This window comes from Homarus americanus, unplaced genomic scaffold, assembly GCF_018991925.1.
Source record: "Homarus americanus isolate GMGI-L3 unplaced genomic scaffold, GMGI_Hamer_2.0 scaffold28, whole genome shotgun sequence".
NCBI lineage: Eukaryota > Metazoa > Arthropoda > Malacostraca > Decapoda > Nephropidae > Homarus > Homarus americanus.
Genome location: NW_024742238.1, coordinates 9,174,207 through 9,191,247, shown reverse-complemented (window position 1 = coordinate 9,191,247; position 17,041 = coordinate 9,174,207). Strand labels below are relative to the sequence as shown.

Genomic DNA, 17,041 nt, shown 5'->3' with positions numbered 1-17,041 from the left:
AATACTGCATAATCCATACCAGTGAAAAATTCAGTGATACACTCTGCTTCACTTCCATTGTAATAAAAGGATTAGGTTTGTTACATTAATATGGTTTGATGCCATAACAAGAAAAAGGAAGAATCTTAAAATAATTGGTAATGTTGTTCATCAAGAAGACTGGCATCATCTAAACTATGGAGAATAATCTACCTTAATATATCAAAGCTTAATGGAGAACTATCTCATGAACCAGGTACAGCATCCATGGCTTTACCATAAAAAGTTGGTTACTTGTGTAAAAAAAGAAGAACAAAGTAGAAAATTTTACTGGTGTGAAGTTATAGAGTTAAACTTGTGAAGGTTAAATGTAACATAAAGAGGTGAGGGGCAAGCAATAATGAATTGAAGCTCTTATGTTAAGGAGCCCCAGAGCCCCAAGTCAATGTTACTACCCATGTTTACCCACACTACAATACTCACATCCTTTGTATAAACTGATCACCTAAACAGTGTCATATAAGAACAATATTTGAGATCCTCTGTTGGAAGACTGTAACCTAAAAATATAATTGTCTATCCTAGTGAATGGACATTGGTAACTAATAACATAGAGATCATTTTATAGTTGAAATAATGTGTTAATTTATACAAAGTGTAAACTTTTTAAGAGCTTAATCTTAACCACTAAACCAGTGCTGCGCATTCTACAACATGAAGACAAAGTGAAAAAGATTTGCTATGTTCTAATGAGAAATAGTTATGAATTGTAAAGACTTTTAGAAGATAATGTCATAAATATACTACAAAAAGTATAAATTATATGATTATTTACACAAAAATGGTTATTAGAACAACGCTATAGAAGCTAAATTATTTATAAGTGTAAGTTTTTTATTTTAACCTTACTTATCTATACAGTATATTAATGTACCTCAGTTATTCTGCTAATGTGTCATTATTTTACCAGTTATATATATGCAAGACCCACAAAAAGATGTAAACAGTTGAACCTTGAAAGTCATAACTTACTCTCTTTAAATTTTGCATAAATGCACATTTAGACAACTCATTATTACTCCCATAATATATAACAATCATACTTCCTGGCTGACTATGGATGAGTATTGCATTTGCATGTATGGATGTGCAGTTATTGTCATCATCAACTTTCCAGGCATGCTATAGTAAGTAACATCCCTCCAACTGCCACAAGCCAGAGAAAAGATTCTTTGATTTGGGGAGATAGACTGTTACCCATGCATCAAGGTGGCCCTTCACTTTATGTTTTAAGTAAAAGTAATGCAAGCATGAGAAGATTAATCAAGTGATTCTTTTTTATTGTTCTTAAGGGTATGCAATGTCTTTGTCAAAAGAGCATATATACAGCTGCATCAATGGAAGTGAGATGCAAGATGTTTCCATTCACCAAAAATTTTATCACTTCCCGTGATATCAACTGTAAATACATCATACAGATATAATAAACTCTATGCCACAAAAATGGGAATTTTGAATGAGTTGTTTGACTACAACATTAATAAGTATAATTCACAATATCACAAAGGAGATGACATGAGTACGCCTGTGGTTGCGATAACAACTGAATGGATACGAAAGTTTAAACTGTGTACTGTAACAGATCTACCCCAACAATTTGATTACAGACTCTCCAATTGCTGCAACTTTTTAGTTCTATCTACTGTAAGCATATCATTTCAAGGCATAAGCAGAAATGAACTGCCTATTCTTCAATATCACCATCCCCATTTTATAGCCATTTTCTACACTTCGTGGGTTAGTCATAATTACCTGATGGTATTTTGCTATTCAACAAACAATATTACTGTGACTTAACCATACTTTACCCCTTACACCAAATAATAATAAAAATTTTACCTAGGAACAATCTATAATTGCCTTGTATAAGTTAATGAAGCTAAGCCTGCCAAACAATAACTAAGTTTGACTAATCTAACAAGAGTTCCATTGGATTAAGCCAGGTATAGCTACACTGTGCTTTGCTGACCTAAATGAAGCTGCCCTCAATTAAACTCATCTAATTTTTTAAGTTCCCTCAAACTTATCTCATCTTAATCTTGTAAATGAAGCATCACCTTAATAATGCAATGCAATATAATCTGATAAATCACCCTTCTTAAAAGCTTCAGTCTAATAGCCCAGTACTGTATAACACAGATCTTTTATACCATCATCATCATCCTTATAGAAGTGTCAGGTATAATGTAGGTACAGTATATCTGTTGGACTTTGTAATTAATATTGTATTGCATAATACTGTAAATTATTTAAAAATACACGTACAGTACAGTATTAAAAAGGAATTATGCATATCAATATTCTACTAAATTTTTAAGTTCATTCCACTGACAATGAAGACTGAATAAAATATTATCATTCACGATTTTTAGGTCTTTGTCTAATGAAGAAACTTAAGTCTTAGTGAACAATGCCTTAAGACCATGGCAGTTTAAACCCTTAAATTCATAAAACAACAACTGAACAAATTCTGCTAAAATAACCTTTCTGTTTAGTACACAATGAATGCAAAACCACAAACTGTACATTACTGCAAACAAATATTTACAGCTGCAACAAAAAGCAGAGAACTATAAAACAATAGGAAGACTTCACCTCCATGTTGATGTGTGAAAATCTTAATCACATTTTGGAAAGAAATACAACTCATTCAAGGTCCACAAAATATGACAAGAGTATTCTGTACTGTTTCATTTATGCCTTTTCGTGCATCAAGTGCAGAATAGTAAACCAATCTGTACATAGTCTGGCATGGAAAAGCACCACAAAAAATAATAATAATAACCAATCAAGATACAGTAATCCAAATTATGACCTGTAAAAATTTTATTACTGAGAAGTACATGTGCAATTCATACAATATGGTACAGTACTTTGATAAGTGATAGTAAAGGTCTTTCTTTCTTTCTATCTATTGAAATTAATCTTGCAGCATTCATGGAATAATCAAAAGATACTTTGTTTATTATTTGCAACATTATTTAATTGTGGCCTTGGAGCATTGGGATTTTTTTCTTCAAATGTAACTACAAATTGGTAAAATAAAGTACTGTGTTGTATTGGTGGAAGTTAACCCCAGCTAAAGGGTTAAAGGATGTTCTATTAGTTAGTAATGACACACTAAATATATATACAGTCTTAGATTAGCCAGGCATACAGTCACTTACAGACATATTCTGGTAACACTAAAGTATTTTATTATGTGTTTGTAATACAGAATTTTAAGTAAAGTGTACAATATATACATATTTATTTTACAGACAAAACAAATAAATAGGACATTTCTAGATAATAATTTCAATCCTACTCAACATTATATGCAAACACAGCCAGTATTTACTTACCACTTGTGTGTGGAGCAGCAAGAGCTAAACTGTACATGCCATGCACATTATGGTAAGTCAAGCTGTAGGCCAAAATGCATATTAGAGGAGAGAGTCTAGGTGCTACAGGTGTCTGCTTACATGAACAGAGAACGGAGGGTTTGGATGTTTTCAAAACCAAGCCAGATACCACTTTAAACAGTCAATATCTCTACTTAATACCTAATATGACTAATGACATAAACTGGCATGTACAAGTATTTTAATAAGCATTGTAATGTCATGTATTAAGTCTTCTTTCATAAAAAATCTTCTGTAAGCCCTATTCTACTGCAACTGAATTTATAACCTGAAGCTGGATGATAACTATAGTAGGTGTAAATAATGTAGCTGATTAATTTCTACCCATAACTAAGTTAAGGCACCAACATACTGTCAACCAATGAGAAATATGTACTTGTACTTTACTCCTAAATCTATACAGTACAGGTATTGGTATTTCCAAATGAGCAATTAATCTTTGAAGAAATTACCTTTTTGACTGTTTTTGCATGGGAATCCTGTATACAGTACCTATATTCGACTCTATACTTAAATTTTGACTGCATTTATATTTCAGATTCAGCTTTCTGAATCTGTTATCAAATCATTTTCATGATACTGTACTCTCATCATTTATATGAGCTAAATGTAAGTTATTTATACAACAAATAAAGCTAAAAATTATTTAAACAACCTAGAGTAACTAAGGAACATTTATACAATTTCCCTTTGGTCATACAAGAGATATACATCCTCTCAGTTGTGAAGAGCTAACTTTATCCATGATCTTACTGTGCCACACTCAACACCATTCTGGGAACTTTACATTAATATTCTCCAGATCCATCTCACTCTATAACTAAATCTGAACCTGTCAACACCATAGTAACTAACACTATCAATTCCCACTATTACCCCAGTTTGCCACTACCACAATGTGCACAGTTATTGGTACATCCTTCACTGGTAGAGAGGCAAATTTTACATTTCTTTCATAAATATTTTGTCACTAACACCTTTAAGTCTCAAAAAGCAAAATTCAACACATTTAATAAGAGACTCTCCCATCTTCAAAGGTTTAAGCTTTAAAACAAAATTCAAAGCTTTTGCTGAAAAGCCTCAGAAGCAAACTTTAAAAGCCCTTTCCTGAATATTCTCAAAAGCCAAACTCAAGTTTTTCCTGAAAAAAAAAACCAAAACATATAATACCTTCAATGGCTAAGACCTGTAAAGCAAAATTTCATGCTTTTCCTGCAAAATTGTGTATGTGAGTGAGTGAGTGAGTGTGAGTGTGAGTGTGTGTGTGTGTGTGTGTGTAAAAAGATAAACAAAATATGAAAACTGGTAACTAGTGTTAGAATTATGAAGAATTTCAGGATGTGTAGATGACATACAAGTGGGACACATAAGGTGAATTTGGCCTATGAATGCTGAATAAATATGTGACTAATAAATGTTGTGTGAAAATATGGTCAAATAATGTATCAGAAGGGTGTGTGAGGCCTTTCACTTTATTGCCTCATAAAAACTGTTTTAAGAGATAATTTATTTATCAAACCCTCCTCTGATTGGCTAAATTCACTGCCCCCTGTTTTTGTTTATATAACAACAAATCAATATACAATATTAAAGCCTAAAATACACTTTAAAATGTTAATAAAATAATTTAGTAAAATAACCTAAATTACTCTCTTTACTTTTTACGAAATTACCATACTGTACTTTGAAGTGATTAAAACGCTGTACTGGAAACTTTTTATCCAACGAATACCTTTATCTGTATGAATTAATTAATTCTACTTATGCACAATATTGTAGTGTATACTGTACTGTATTTGATGAGCATTTTTGTATCTATGACACTCTACAAATAAAGAGTTTTAGCAGGAACAAACAACCATTGGCTCATTTTTATGCAGTGAATATCATCCATGGTACTGACCAAGAGCAAAACCACAGTTTGCAAGAGCAATAGAATCTGTTTTTAGTAAAGTCATCCTCCGTTCTCGTTCCCATGCGATAGTTAGCAAACCTCACCTGATCTTAGGGTGTCCTGGGAGCCACGGGGTTGAGGAGGCCCTCCAGGGGGAATACGTCGTCCAGGGGGGGGATGGAGGGAGAGTTCCTCGTACATTGGGCGTCTTGGGTCCCAGGTGGCATGTGTGCCGCGACCCGACCCCCCACCTAGAGAGACAACCAACAGCCGCCCACTCAACACACAAGAAGCGCAACACAAACTACATCAAGCGGTATTTGAGTTTGTCACAGCCATACTACGGAATCTTTGTGTTCAGTATGTATCATTCTTTCTTTCTTTTTTATATATTATACCTTTTTACAGACACAAAAATTCATAAAACAAAAGTAATCATGCAATTCTACAAAGGTAGAATTATTATAGTACAAAATCATCAAGATGTGCTAAGTTTGCTTGATAAATAAACACAAAAGCTTGATGGCAGTGACAGGTGTGGCTAAGCCAGTATAGAAAAACAAGAGCCGGCCGGTCCCAGCTGAGAAAGACAGGGAGGAAGAACCAGGAGGTAAAACATAAGCCCCAAAGCAGCCAAAAGGTAGAGTTTTTGGTTGCTCTGTAAATGTTTTTTTCTTTGATCTAAGAAACACAATATGCTAAGACACACAGATAGGATTAGAACTTATAAAGTTGTGCCTTACAAAATCATCATACACTCTGTGGCTATATAACTATCAATAATAAAATGTTTCAAGTAAAAATTAGTAAATTTAATAACAATAAATAATTAATTCTTGTTTTCAAACAACTGTTTAAATTTTAAGGAAGGGAAGCAATCACATGAAGCATATGAGACATCAGCAATATTCATAAAACAACCAAGACTTAATTTTGTGTCCAGAATTTAGTCAAAACTTGTATCTATGCTTATGAAATACATTTGTTTTGTTTAAAAGGGAGAAAGAGGACAGTGAGCAGTTGTAAGGGACAAAAGATAGGAAAAAATTAGTAGCAAACTGTCTTATGCAATGAAGTATGACTTGCAAACACTGCTAGGTAATATTTATTATCCACTACAGTATATTAGGAGAGTTCCATCACAAACTGCAATATCAGTTACTCTACCCCATGAAGCTAGTGATTGTAATAATGGTCGATGTATTTACCAAATAAAACATTTTCAAATTCTATAACCAAAAGTTTCCTTTGTAAGGTTTCGGATGAAATATACATATACCAAAAATATTTTGCAAATTAATGGGTTTAGCAAAAGGTTTCCCAAATCTAGAAAAATAATTATTCATTATTTACATTATTTTATCCCACATTGCATTAGGACTGTAAGTATAGTATCAATATCACTGTGTTTTTGTTTTTTAGCTAAAGATAAATAAAACAATTAACTATAGGATATTTATGTTATGCTACATATGTAATTTTTGCTCTACCAATTTTTTTTAATAATAATAATACAGTTCATATTTTTTATAATCTAAATGGCAATGCCAGCACGTCCCCCCAGTTATCACCAAATTTATAAAAATATCTTGGTAGTGAACCACTACAGTAATACAGTACAAACAATAAGACTGACCATGTCTACACCATGACTGTAAACAAAAGACAAGCAATAATAAACATTAAAATAAATGCAGATATCATCAAATATACTCAGCATTTAAATAAATAACTATATACATACATGAGATATAGGTTCAATCCCTTGACCAGACATTACAGCTCTTCCCCGACTTACGACGGGGTTAGGGACCCAAATCCAGGTCGTAAGTCGAAATAGTCGTAAGTCGAAATGCTTAAATAATACATAGAAAATCTAAAATGGGAGTCTCTTTTCCTTCTCAGCACCACAAAACTCTCACTTTTAAGCTTGCCAGCCATTTTAAAGTGAATTACAAACAAAAATTTTGTCAGTACGCAGCGCAATCACTGACGTTGGGACTCAAAAATACGTAATTTGAAAACAATTTGGTACGACTGAGGCGGTCGTATGTCTGGGTGGTCGCAAGTCGAGCAGGTCCTAAGTCAGGGAGGAGCTGTACTAGCAAGCTGTTATTCTGCAAATGAGTATGTGAGATCAGCATCCCGAGCCACACTCACCAGTCTCCTCCTAAGAGCTGTGACTCTGTACTGTATATTGTGGGAAATGGCCTTCATATAGGAAACTCATATTGTACATATTTTTTCCTCGTACCTGTACTACCAGTACTGTACTGTACTTGAGCTTATGCCTTAGTTTCATTTTGCATGGCCATAATATCCTCATTAAGGTGATATTTTACCAATCTAAAGAGCACAAAGAAATAAAATATCAGGAAATATTGCAAGCAAGTGTAAATAGAGTAAAGAAGAAGAAAGATATAGCTTTGCCAGGACCGAAGCTCATAAAATACATACCATTTTACATATTCAAAAAAGCAAATCAGCATTAAATCATACTTATAGGACCTTAAAAAATAAAATGTATATCTGATACAAGCAGCAAACTTTATGAATTTGTTTGAAACTCCATATAAGTAGCAAATATGGTAGTGTTCCAAAAACCTAAACATATAAGAAAATAAAAGTACTGTATGTTTAAACCAGCAGGACATGATTGTGTGCTCCCAACAAACATACTTGATAGAGATAAACTTGAAACATTCAAATGTAGCTTCAATTAACACATTTTACTTAATACATGTGTTTGTCAAGTGAACTTAAATATAAAATACTTTAATTAAAGTAAACTTTGCAAAAGTTTACTTTGATCAGGTATATCTTCAAAGTCAACTTGAATAAAAAATAAAAGACGGAAAGCATACCTAGGACATCATGCACTCTCAATAATTCAATATGAACATTGTTCTTAGAACAGAGTGTACTTTGACCACTTGCCTTGTAATGACATGTTTTGTGCCGTACCTACTTGAGGTCTCTCATCATTCCCTGCAGTGTGGCTAATCATCTACAAATACAATGTGTTGGGGAGGAGGGGAGGTAGAGAAAACATCTATGATTGGGTACACTAATGAACCGCAGTGGAGAAATTTAATCTACATTCAAAACTATGGTTTCTGTGCTTCTTTGGGTATAATAAAAAGTTGACTTGCTTCATCTACAAAGCTGAGAAAGTTGGGCTTCTGATGCACAGTCAAAATACAAGGGGGAATAAAAAATAAAGAACGAGTGTCCTTTATCAATACTACTTACAGTATGACTTCAAAATTTGCATAAACAGTGTGGCAAGCAGATGTCTGCTTCACCTAAGGTAATGTAGTGTCTGGTGGTAGCAATTACAATCAAATGCTCACACAACATATGAGGCATCAGTCATAACTTATATCATAATGTTTGATATGAACCTACTGTACTGTACTCATTATATAACATCTCAAAGGATCAGCCGTTAGAGAATTATCAGTTCACTTATCAGGCATCTCCTTTCAGCATTAATAAAATACACTGTATTACATTCTGAAAGGAAGAAATTATCTCTCATTACTAAACAACATTAAAAAATGAAGAAGAGACGTGTCATACCTCGCTTAATACGGTCGCAAGTATTATACTGTGAGCCTGGAACAGGTGGGAGTTTACGGTTGGGTGGTGGAATGTAGCCGAGCTCCTCGCGGAAACCTGGGTGACGTTTGTCCATGGTGGAAGGTGGTGGCATGCTGGCGTTGTACTGGTACTGCTGGTACACTTCCTCTGTTACACCAAAATTATACAATTATTAGTTACCAATTTTTAATACAATAATCACCTTATTCAGTTAGAAATTATACCACATAAAACTGAACACTGTAATTTCAAATACTGTACAATATCTATACAGAACTACTGTATGAAAAAACTTCAAATGTTAACCGCAGTAAAGACTTCATTTTTCTGTTTAAACAACTGGTAAATTATGTAAAAAAAAAATCAGAAGTTTCAGCAAGAAATTATTTGTTATTAAAAAAAAAATGTGATTAAATCTTAAATCCATATATGCTTTATACTAAGGTTATTATTGAAGCTACTGTATACAATAATTCTTACCAGGTGCACATACTGTACCTATCTGTAACAAATTAACTCCAATTATGCTTACAGTAGCAATTCAAAATATGTATCATTTTACTGTACAAGTTGTATGAAAATTATTAAGAAAAAGAATCATAAGCACTATTTACTTGGCCTGAAGATTACATATGTATATACTTTAAAGATGTAAAGCAACAATGAAGCATTACTCAGGGGCAGATCCTGGGGGGGTCTTGGGGGACAGGAGCCCCCCTTTATCAGAAAATTCCATTTTTTTTCTTTAATGCAGTATTGTACTCAGTCATTTGTGTAATTACTATTGACCTCAGGTTATCTCCTAATATCAAGAGCACATGGCTTCAAAATGGCCTCAAAATGCCCCTGATATTGGCCAGATAAAAAAAAATTGGGGGGGGGGGGATGGGGGGAGAGGCTTATAATGCCCCCAAACCCTCCCAGGTGGGTGGGCTCGTTCGCTGCCATGTTCCCCACCCACAACTTCTTTGACCCCCCTTTTGATATTCCTGGATCCACCCCTGAATTTACTTAGCACTAGACAGAAGAGCTTGAAGCATCAGCTGAAGCAAAGGAATTCCTTTGTTTTGTCTCTTTGAACAACACAACTACTGTATGTTAAATACTCTTGTGCCTAATATGGTACCAAAATGTATTTTCATCTTTACACAACAGAATCATAAATTCCTCTTAGGTCTAATCTTTTATACTGTTTTTTCATCTTTATAATCTTTTTCCTGCTAAGGCACTGGTTGGCCAGAATCAACACCAATGTAGAATCTCATTTTTTTCACCATTATTCATTCTCTCCTTAAAAGTTATGACCACAACTAACGCTATAAAGTTATGACCACAACTAACACTATAAAGTTATGACCACAACTAACACTATAAAGTTAAGACCACAACTAACACTATAGAATTATAACCACAACTAACACTATAAAGTTATGACCACAACTAACACTATAAAGTTATGACCACAACTAACACTATAAAGTTATGACCACAACTAACACTATAAAGTTATGACCACAACTAACACTATAAAGTTATGACCACAACTAACACTATGAAATTCAGTTCATTTACAGGATGTTCATAATGTCAATTTACCTTCCTCCTCCTCGCCTTCTCATCACATGACATTCAAAATATTATAACTTGGACTCTTGGTGACCAGTAAATCATTCCTGCAACTGGCAGAAGAGGAGGGTCAGGAGGAGGAAGATAAACTTACTTTTGGAACAGCCTCTATACACGTTACTGATCTAAAATATAAATTCAATTTTGATGTGTCTACTTACAAGGAAAATTTATCTAAATCAAGTTTTATTGGATTTACTGCTTATCAGCCTAATACTTAAAACTCTATTTTAACTAATAAAGAAATGCTACACAGTGCTTTCCCTAAATGTACACTATAAACTGTATCAACCAATTCCTGACACAGCTTATGTCTACCTGAGTTCTTAACCTAGAGCACTATTATCTTTTGGCTTCCTTAACAATCAATGAAATTCATACAAGTTGATTAGCAGTTGATTGTTAAGTGAGTCACAAAGCCACGTAGTGCATTTTTTTCAAAATTTAATACTGTACAGTATTATGGATTTTTATCTGAAAAGATTTCATAATATTAAACACTGAAATATGGAGGGAATTTGCAGAAGTGGCATCTCAATTCAGCAACCAGTTGACAAGAAATCCACAAGTGGGTGAATCTTAGTTAAAGGGTTAATTCCTGGTCATTCTTGTATATGAGGAACTCTAATGAGAAGGAGTTAAATATAAGGGCAGTCATTCCTATGTTTTATCTTAATGTTGAGTGATGACGAAGAGTAAACATTTCAATACTGTACAGTATTTTAAGTACTGTATATGGCAGCAGAATCCCTAACCTGGGGCCTGTAAAATATATACCATAAATATACCAATATATACAGTACACTGTTATCATGAATTAATGTACTACAGTATTGACAAATTCATGATTTATTACATGCCTTGCTTTTACTTCCATTAATTTTATTTCAGATATAAAATACATAAATTTCAATACAACACCTTATTTATTCTGTTTACTGTGACTAATTTATTGCTAAAAAATTTATGTTAGTCAGAAATTAACTCAGTTATAAAACTCTCTCAACCATTTAGGTGCTGCATTTTTGGGCCATTCATTTAACAGATAATCACCACAAACTGAAGATCTATCAAAGTACGGTACAGTAAACCCTCATTACTGCTTGATTTGTCACGAAAAGATTCATATCAATGTGACAATGAAGAAGATTTTTTTTTTTTTACATTAAATGGGCCTGTCTGCATCAAAACATTTCTACACAAAAAATTCAAGTTTACAATTCATCACTGCTTTGCCAGAATGTCCATCAGCCCCACTTTGCATTCCCAGGGAGACCAGACCACTTTATTCATATGCAGATTTTCATACTAGTCTGTGACCACTCTTATTGAGATACAAATTATATGTTAAATTTTGCTGATATTCCGCTACTGATTAAGATGTTATGGAATGCACATGAAAGATGGATTAGAGGAAGAGACGGATGGACACGTTGGTGACTACGAGCTCCCTTACAAGTTTAGGGAAGCATAAATAAATGGCATATCACTTACCATTCCAAATTAAATGTTAATCTAGTGTAACAACTGGTCACTTATTTACTCTTTCCTTTACTGGTTGAAATGCTTATGAATTTTGCAAAAGGTAACTCCTATATATATATATATATATATATATATATATATATATATATATATATATATATATATATATATATATATATATATATATATATATATATATATATATATATATATATATATATATATATATATATATATATATATATATATATATATATATATATATATATATATATATATATATATATATATATATATATATATATATATTAAATGTCGCATCAAACATTTTTTTCTTTTATGACGGATTCCACAAATGTGAATCTGTTATGAATGATGTTAAGTGGTACAGTATTCAGTGTACACTGAGAAAAACAAAAATGGTTTGATACTATTTTTCCTTTCTGGAGTTTGAATATGTAAAATTCCTGTGCTGTAATTCTTCACTATCACAGTGTCTGAATGTATGATACATCACATATATAATACAGTGAAACCTCATTAATTAGAATTTAGGATACTGTATTCTGAACAAAGCATGATGTGGTTGTAAATTCCAAAAAAGTGTCATGATACAGTCAAATGATGTGAAACATCAAACATGGTATGACCCGGGTGTGCCACTTCCACCTGTATACACAGAGTACAGTATGGGTAACCCTTTCCAGTCCAGCCTGTCTCTATTAGTGCAACAGACAAAAGCTGTCAGTAAATTTCATTCAATCAATTCAAATTTTCTGCTTCTTTCAGATCCTCTCTTCCCCCTTCTCTTTAAATCAGTGAGGTTTTACTGTACTTAATGCTGTATTAAATTATATATCATTGATGGACATCAATCCTTTTCCAAATTAAAGAAATAGAGAATAATAAAGAGAGCCTTTATACTGCATTAGTTAAAGTCATTCTTATAATTTTTTTTATTTAATAATTGAGGTTAATGATTAAGTTTAAAACTTGTGTGTATAAATATAAGAAATTCTTCACCTATATCTACAAAAAAAAGGACTGGTGGTATAACTACTCTACATAAATAAATCTCAAACCAGAAAGAACCAAATTATGAAAAAACTCAGGCATCTTTGGACTTGGATGTACAGTACAGTACTGATCTCCAACATTGACCCTTGATACAGTTGACTGCTGATTACAATCAACATGCCAAAGATTAATGTAAAGAAATAGATGTCATGTAAAAAGAGATCATATAAACTTATCTCTAGTAGACAGCTTCATATAAATTACAAGACATGTTGATCTTTCAATGTCATATCCAGTTCCCTTATGCATGAGATTAAAAAACTACCACTTCAGGTATGTAACTCTTCACAAAGTTATTGCAAATATACTAGTATAGCAAAAATAAAATACCATGTTAGAAAGCTATAAAGGAGGGGGGGGGGGAGGTATGTGTGGGTGTATGTGCATTATGTCTTTTTATGAAAATGGCATATACTGTACAATAATAAGTAATGCTGACATAACAATGAATAAATTAGGAATTGGTTATGGATGAAGCATTCCACCGCAATATTAAGAATTGAATTATATTGGTATATGTTTTTGTCAGCCATACACAGTATAGCAAAGGTAAGTCCATGATTGTTTTGGAGAAGGAGAGGATCTTGGTTATAGGTTGCGGGATGGCCTTCGCCTCACCTCGCAGTCTCAAGTTCTCAATGCCGTTCTTGCGACGAGTAACTGCCACGCAGATGACAACAATGCCCACAATGATGACGACGATGGTGGCAATAACGGGGACCAGGACATTGAGATCCAGCCACTTCGGCCACCAATCAGGAAGCCAGGTTACGTGGCTGTCCATGACGGTCGGCGGCAACGTGGCTGCAAACAACACAATGACATAATGGCTTTGTCAGCCCTCTCACTTTCACTTGAGGTCTTCGTAGGTGCAGCACCAGTACTTGATCAGCAGGGTTATCCATGCGCATCTACATCACCTCAGAAACTATCTTGCGATGATTTATAAAAAAAATATTAGAGACTGCAAATGAACAGTCCCTATGTCCAAAACTGGATCTGTGCTTAAAAAGAATCTTACCTGTAATGATGCTGAAAACCTGTTTGGTGAAAGAACAGTGAAGCAGAGAGCCGGAGAGAGAGCCAGAGGGAGACAGGGTCAGATCACAACATGCAAGTGAAGGTGCCTATCTGGTTACTTGAGGTAGTATTCATGGATCATATTCTCTCGCCTTTATTTCTCAAGAAGCAAATATTGGTTGTATTTAAAAGAGAAGGTAAAATTCAATACCTCTAGTCAAATATATGTCTTTTGTATTATATTTATTAGAGGAATGCAGTCCAAAAGACAAGAAGAACAATCCTGAATTACCAGATCAGCACCTCCATAACCAGTCATACCTTTGATGGGGGCATTGCGACCTCTTAGATAGCAGATGATAACGATGGCCAAAACGATGACGACTACAGCAGAGACCACAGGAACGATGAGGTTTAAGTTGAGGTAGAACGGGATGCCTCCGAAGGCAGGCACTTCACGAGCCGGGGCAATAGTACCTGCAACACCGCACGCTCAGCAGCCTGGCGGCACCAACAGCCAAGGAACAAGCTACCAAGGCTCTACAAGTTCTCATTTGCATCTATCAACACAAAGGTCTCTATTCCTATATAAAAAGTTCGTTTTTATATCAGTATTATAAAGTAAATTGTGGAAAATCAAGACAAATTGTGAACAAATTCAATGAAACCATAGGCTTTAAAAAAAATTTATGAATATAAACTCATCAAGCATTCCAAAAATACAGAGGATTAGACAATATAAACCAAATACAGGTTGTACCTCTCTAGTCCGGCATTCTGTGGTCCGGAAACTCCCGTGGTCTGGAACGATTTTAGTTTGCCCATGGAGAAAATTAATTTGAGTCTGGTACTTTCTATGTTTGGCTAAATTTTCCCTAATTTACCCTACTTTTTTGGCAAATTACTACCTGTAATAAAGCAACATCCTAATAAACCAACGAAAATAACACAGATAAAGTTAAATAAAACTAAAAGCAACACAGAAAAAGTTCTTATGTTCTACAGCTTCAGCTAGAGTTGAACCTGATGACTTGGCAACTTCGTCATCCGAGTAAAAACACACACAACAACATTGGCTGTCTTTATGTTTTCAACATTACCACCACTGGTGGGTAGAATTTTTGTTTTAAATTCAGAAACATTAATTAAAATATATATGAACAGTAAATAAGTGTTGCTTTCATATTCTTATGTAGAGTAATGACGATATGTTTTCACATGTGCTCACTTACATACGCGATCTCACTTTTTTTCTTTACCATCAATGGTTAGCTACTTCCATGGTTTCATTTATTAACATTAAATAACATTACTTAAAACAACAATATTAATTTTACTACAACTACAACCAGAGTCTTATTTTCTTCAGTTATATATGTAGAACCAATCAGTCACTGGTTCTGTAAACATTAACGAAAACAATGCCGTCTCGTTTCCTCGTGTGTTTTAATATTCTACGTATTATTAATGAATTGTATTGTTCATTTTGCACACATAAACATTAATTCAATCAAAAAACATTCAGTAATAAACAATAATGAATCTTTTGTACATAAAGAGAAATGACGCTGTTTGCACAATTTGTGTACGTCTGAACGTTGGCGGGCCGCTCAAACCCGTCGAAATTCGAGTTTCCGCCGTCAAAATTTTAAATTGTGCAGTGTTTTTTTTTTGTGTGTCCAAATAAAAAAACGTTGAATTAAAAACTCGCAAAATTTGAGAACCTACTGTACAACATTTAACCCTTCAATATGTCTTCAAAGAGACCATGAAGCAGTGAAAGTGGCGCTAGTGCTTCCAAGCGTAAGCACAAGTCACTATCTATCCAGGAAAATGTTGAATTTCCATGGTCCGGCACCGGTCAGGTCCCGAAGTTGCCGGACTAGAGAGGTACAACCTGTAATTATCTTATACTACTGTACTTATAACCAAAATTACTCTACATAGTAATTCCATTCAAAAGTTCCCTCCTCCATATGAGTTTTTGAAATGTTAGCACTGCTAATGGTTTTGACACCCATTAAATAAGATCATAAGAATATCTCTGCTCATTTCAAATTACAGACTCTTCAAAAATAATTTCAAGCTACATCAGAAGAAACACTTTGTACATCATTCTGGATGTCAATGTACTTTTTTTTAATAGATTGCTTTTATGCATACCTGAAATTTTTTATTTCCACTTTCATTACTAAATACAAATAATTTTTGACAATGGGATGTCCATATGTATATATTTTTTTAATTTTAAGATTAATTTAAAAGGTAGTAATACATGTCAGCTTTATCAAATATGTGAAATTCTGTCAGTCAGAAACTAAAAAAAATATATACATATATGAGCAACAAACCCATTCCAAGGGATGACAGACTAAGTGATGGTATAGAAGACCTTTCTGTATATAGAATGCATGTGACTACTTGTGCTGATGACAACTGTTAAGATGCCCACATTCATTATTGTTTGTGCCCTAACCTGGCTGTTCAAGTACATTTATGTTAAAAATTCTTAATAAATGCAACAAAAATCATAAAAATACTATGTGAACAAAAACTCTGTGTAGAGCCAGGTTTGAGAACAATTTGTAAATGTGGATGAAATTATTAGCAGCCTGGCTGAGCTTTTGAGATGTTAAGATGCTTGGTCGCCTTACAGGTACTAATGCTCACTGGTCAACATGCTGCCAACAGTCCAGGTTAAACAGATGTATCTATAAAATCATTTCACTATTTGGGATTATTACACTAATATACCCGAGACTGAACCTTCCCTCTCCAGGTGATAATTCTTCTAACAGTTATTCCCTAAATCTTGCAAACCTGCTAAAAATATCCCCCAATATATTAAGAGCAAGGGACAAAATATATTAAACCAGTTTATAGCAAAATTTGC

General features: G+C 33.7%; 1 protein-coding gene across 50 annotated transcripts in view; it reads right to left on the bottom strand.

Moving 5' to 3' along the window:
* Positions 1 to 17,041, bottom strand: part of LOC121876609 (Down syndrome cell adhesion molecule-like protein Dscam2) — a 254,991-nt gene that overhangs the window by 32,105 nt on the left and 205,845 nt on the right. For 49 of the 50 annotated variants that reach the window (XM_042381873.1, XM_042381849.1, XM_042381861.1 and 46 more), the window contains exons 30-32: positions 13,747 to 13,932; positions 8,920 to 9,087; positions 5,442 to 5,588 (exon numbers count right to left, since the gene is read on the bottom strand). In XM_042381873.1, the coding sequence (XP_042237807.1) occupies positions 5,442 to 5,588; positions 8,920 to 9,087; positions 13,747 to 13,932 (501 nt within the window). The remainder of the gene's footprint in view (positions 1 to 5,441; positions 5,589 to 8,919; positions 9,088 to 13,746; positions 13,933 to 17,041) is intronic. The other variant, XM_042381880.1, reaches the window with a different exon arrangement.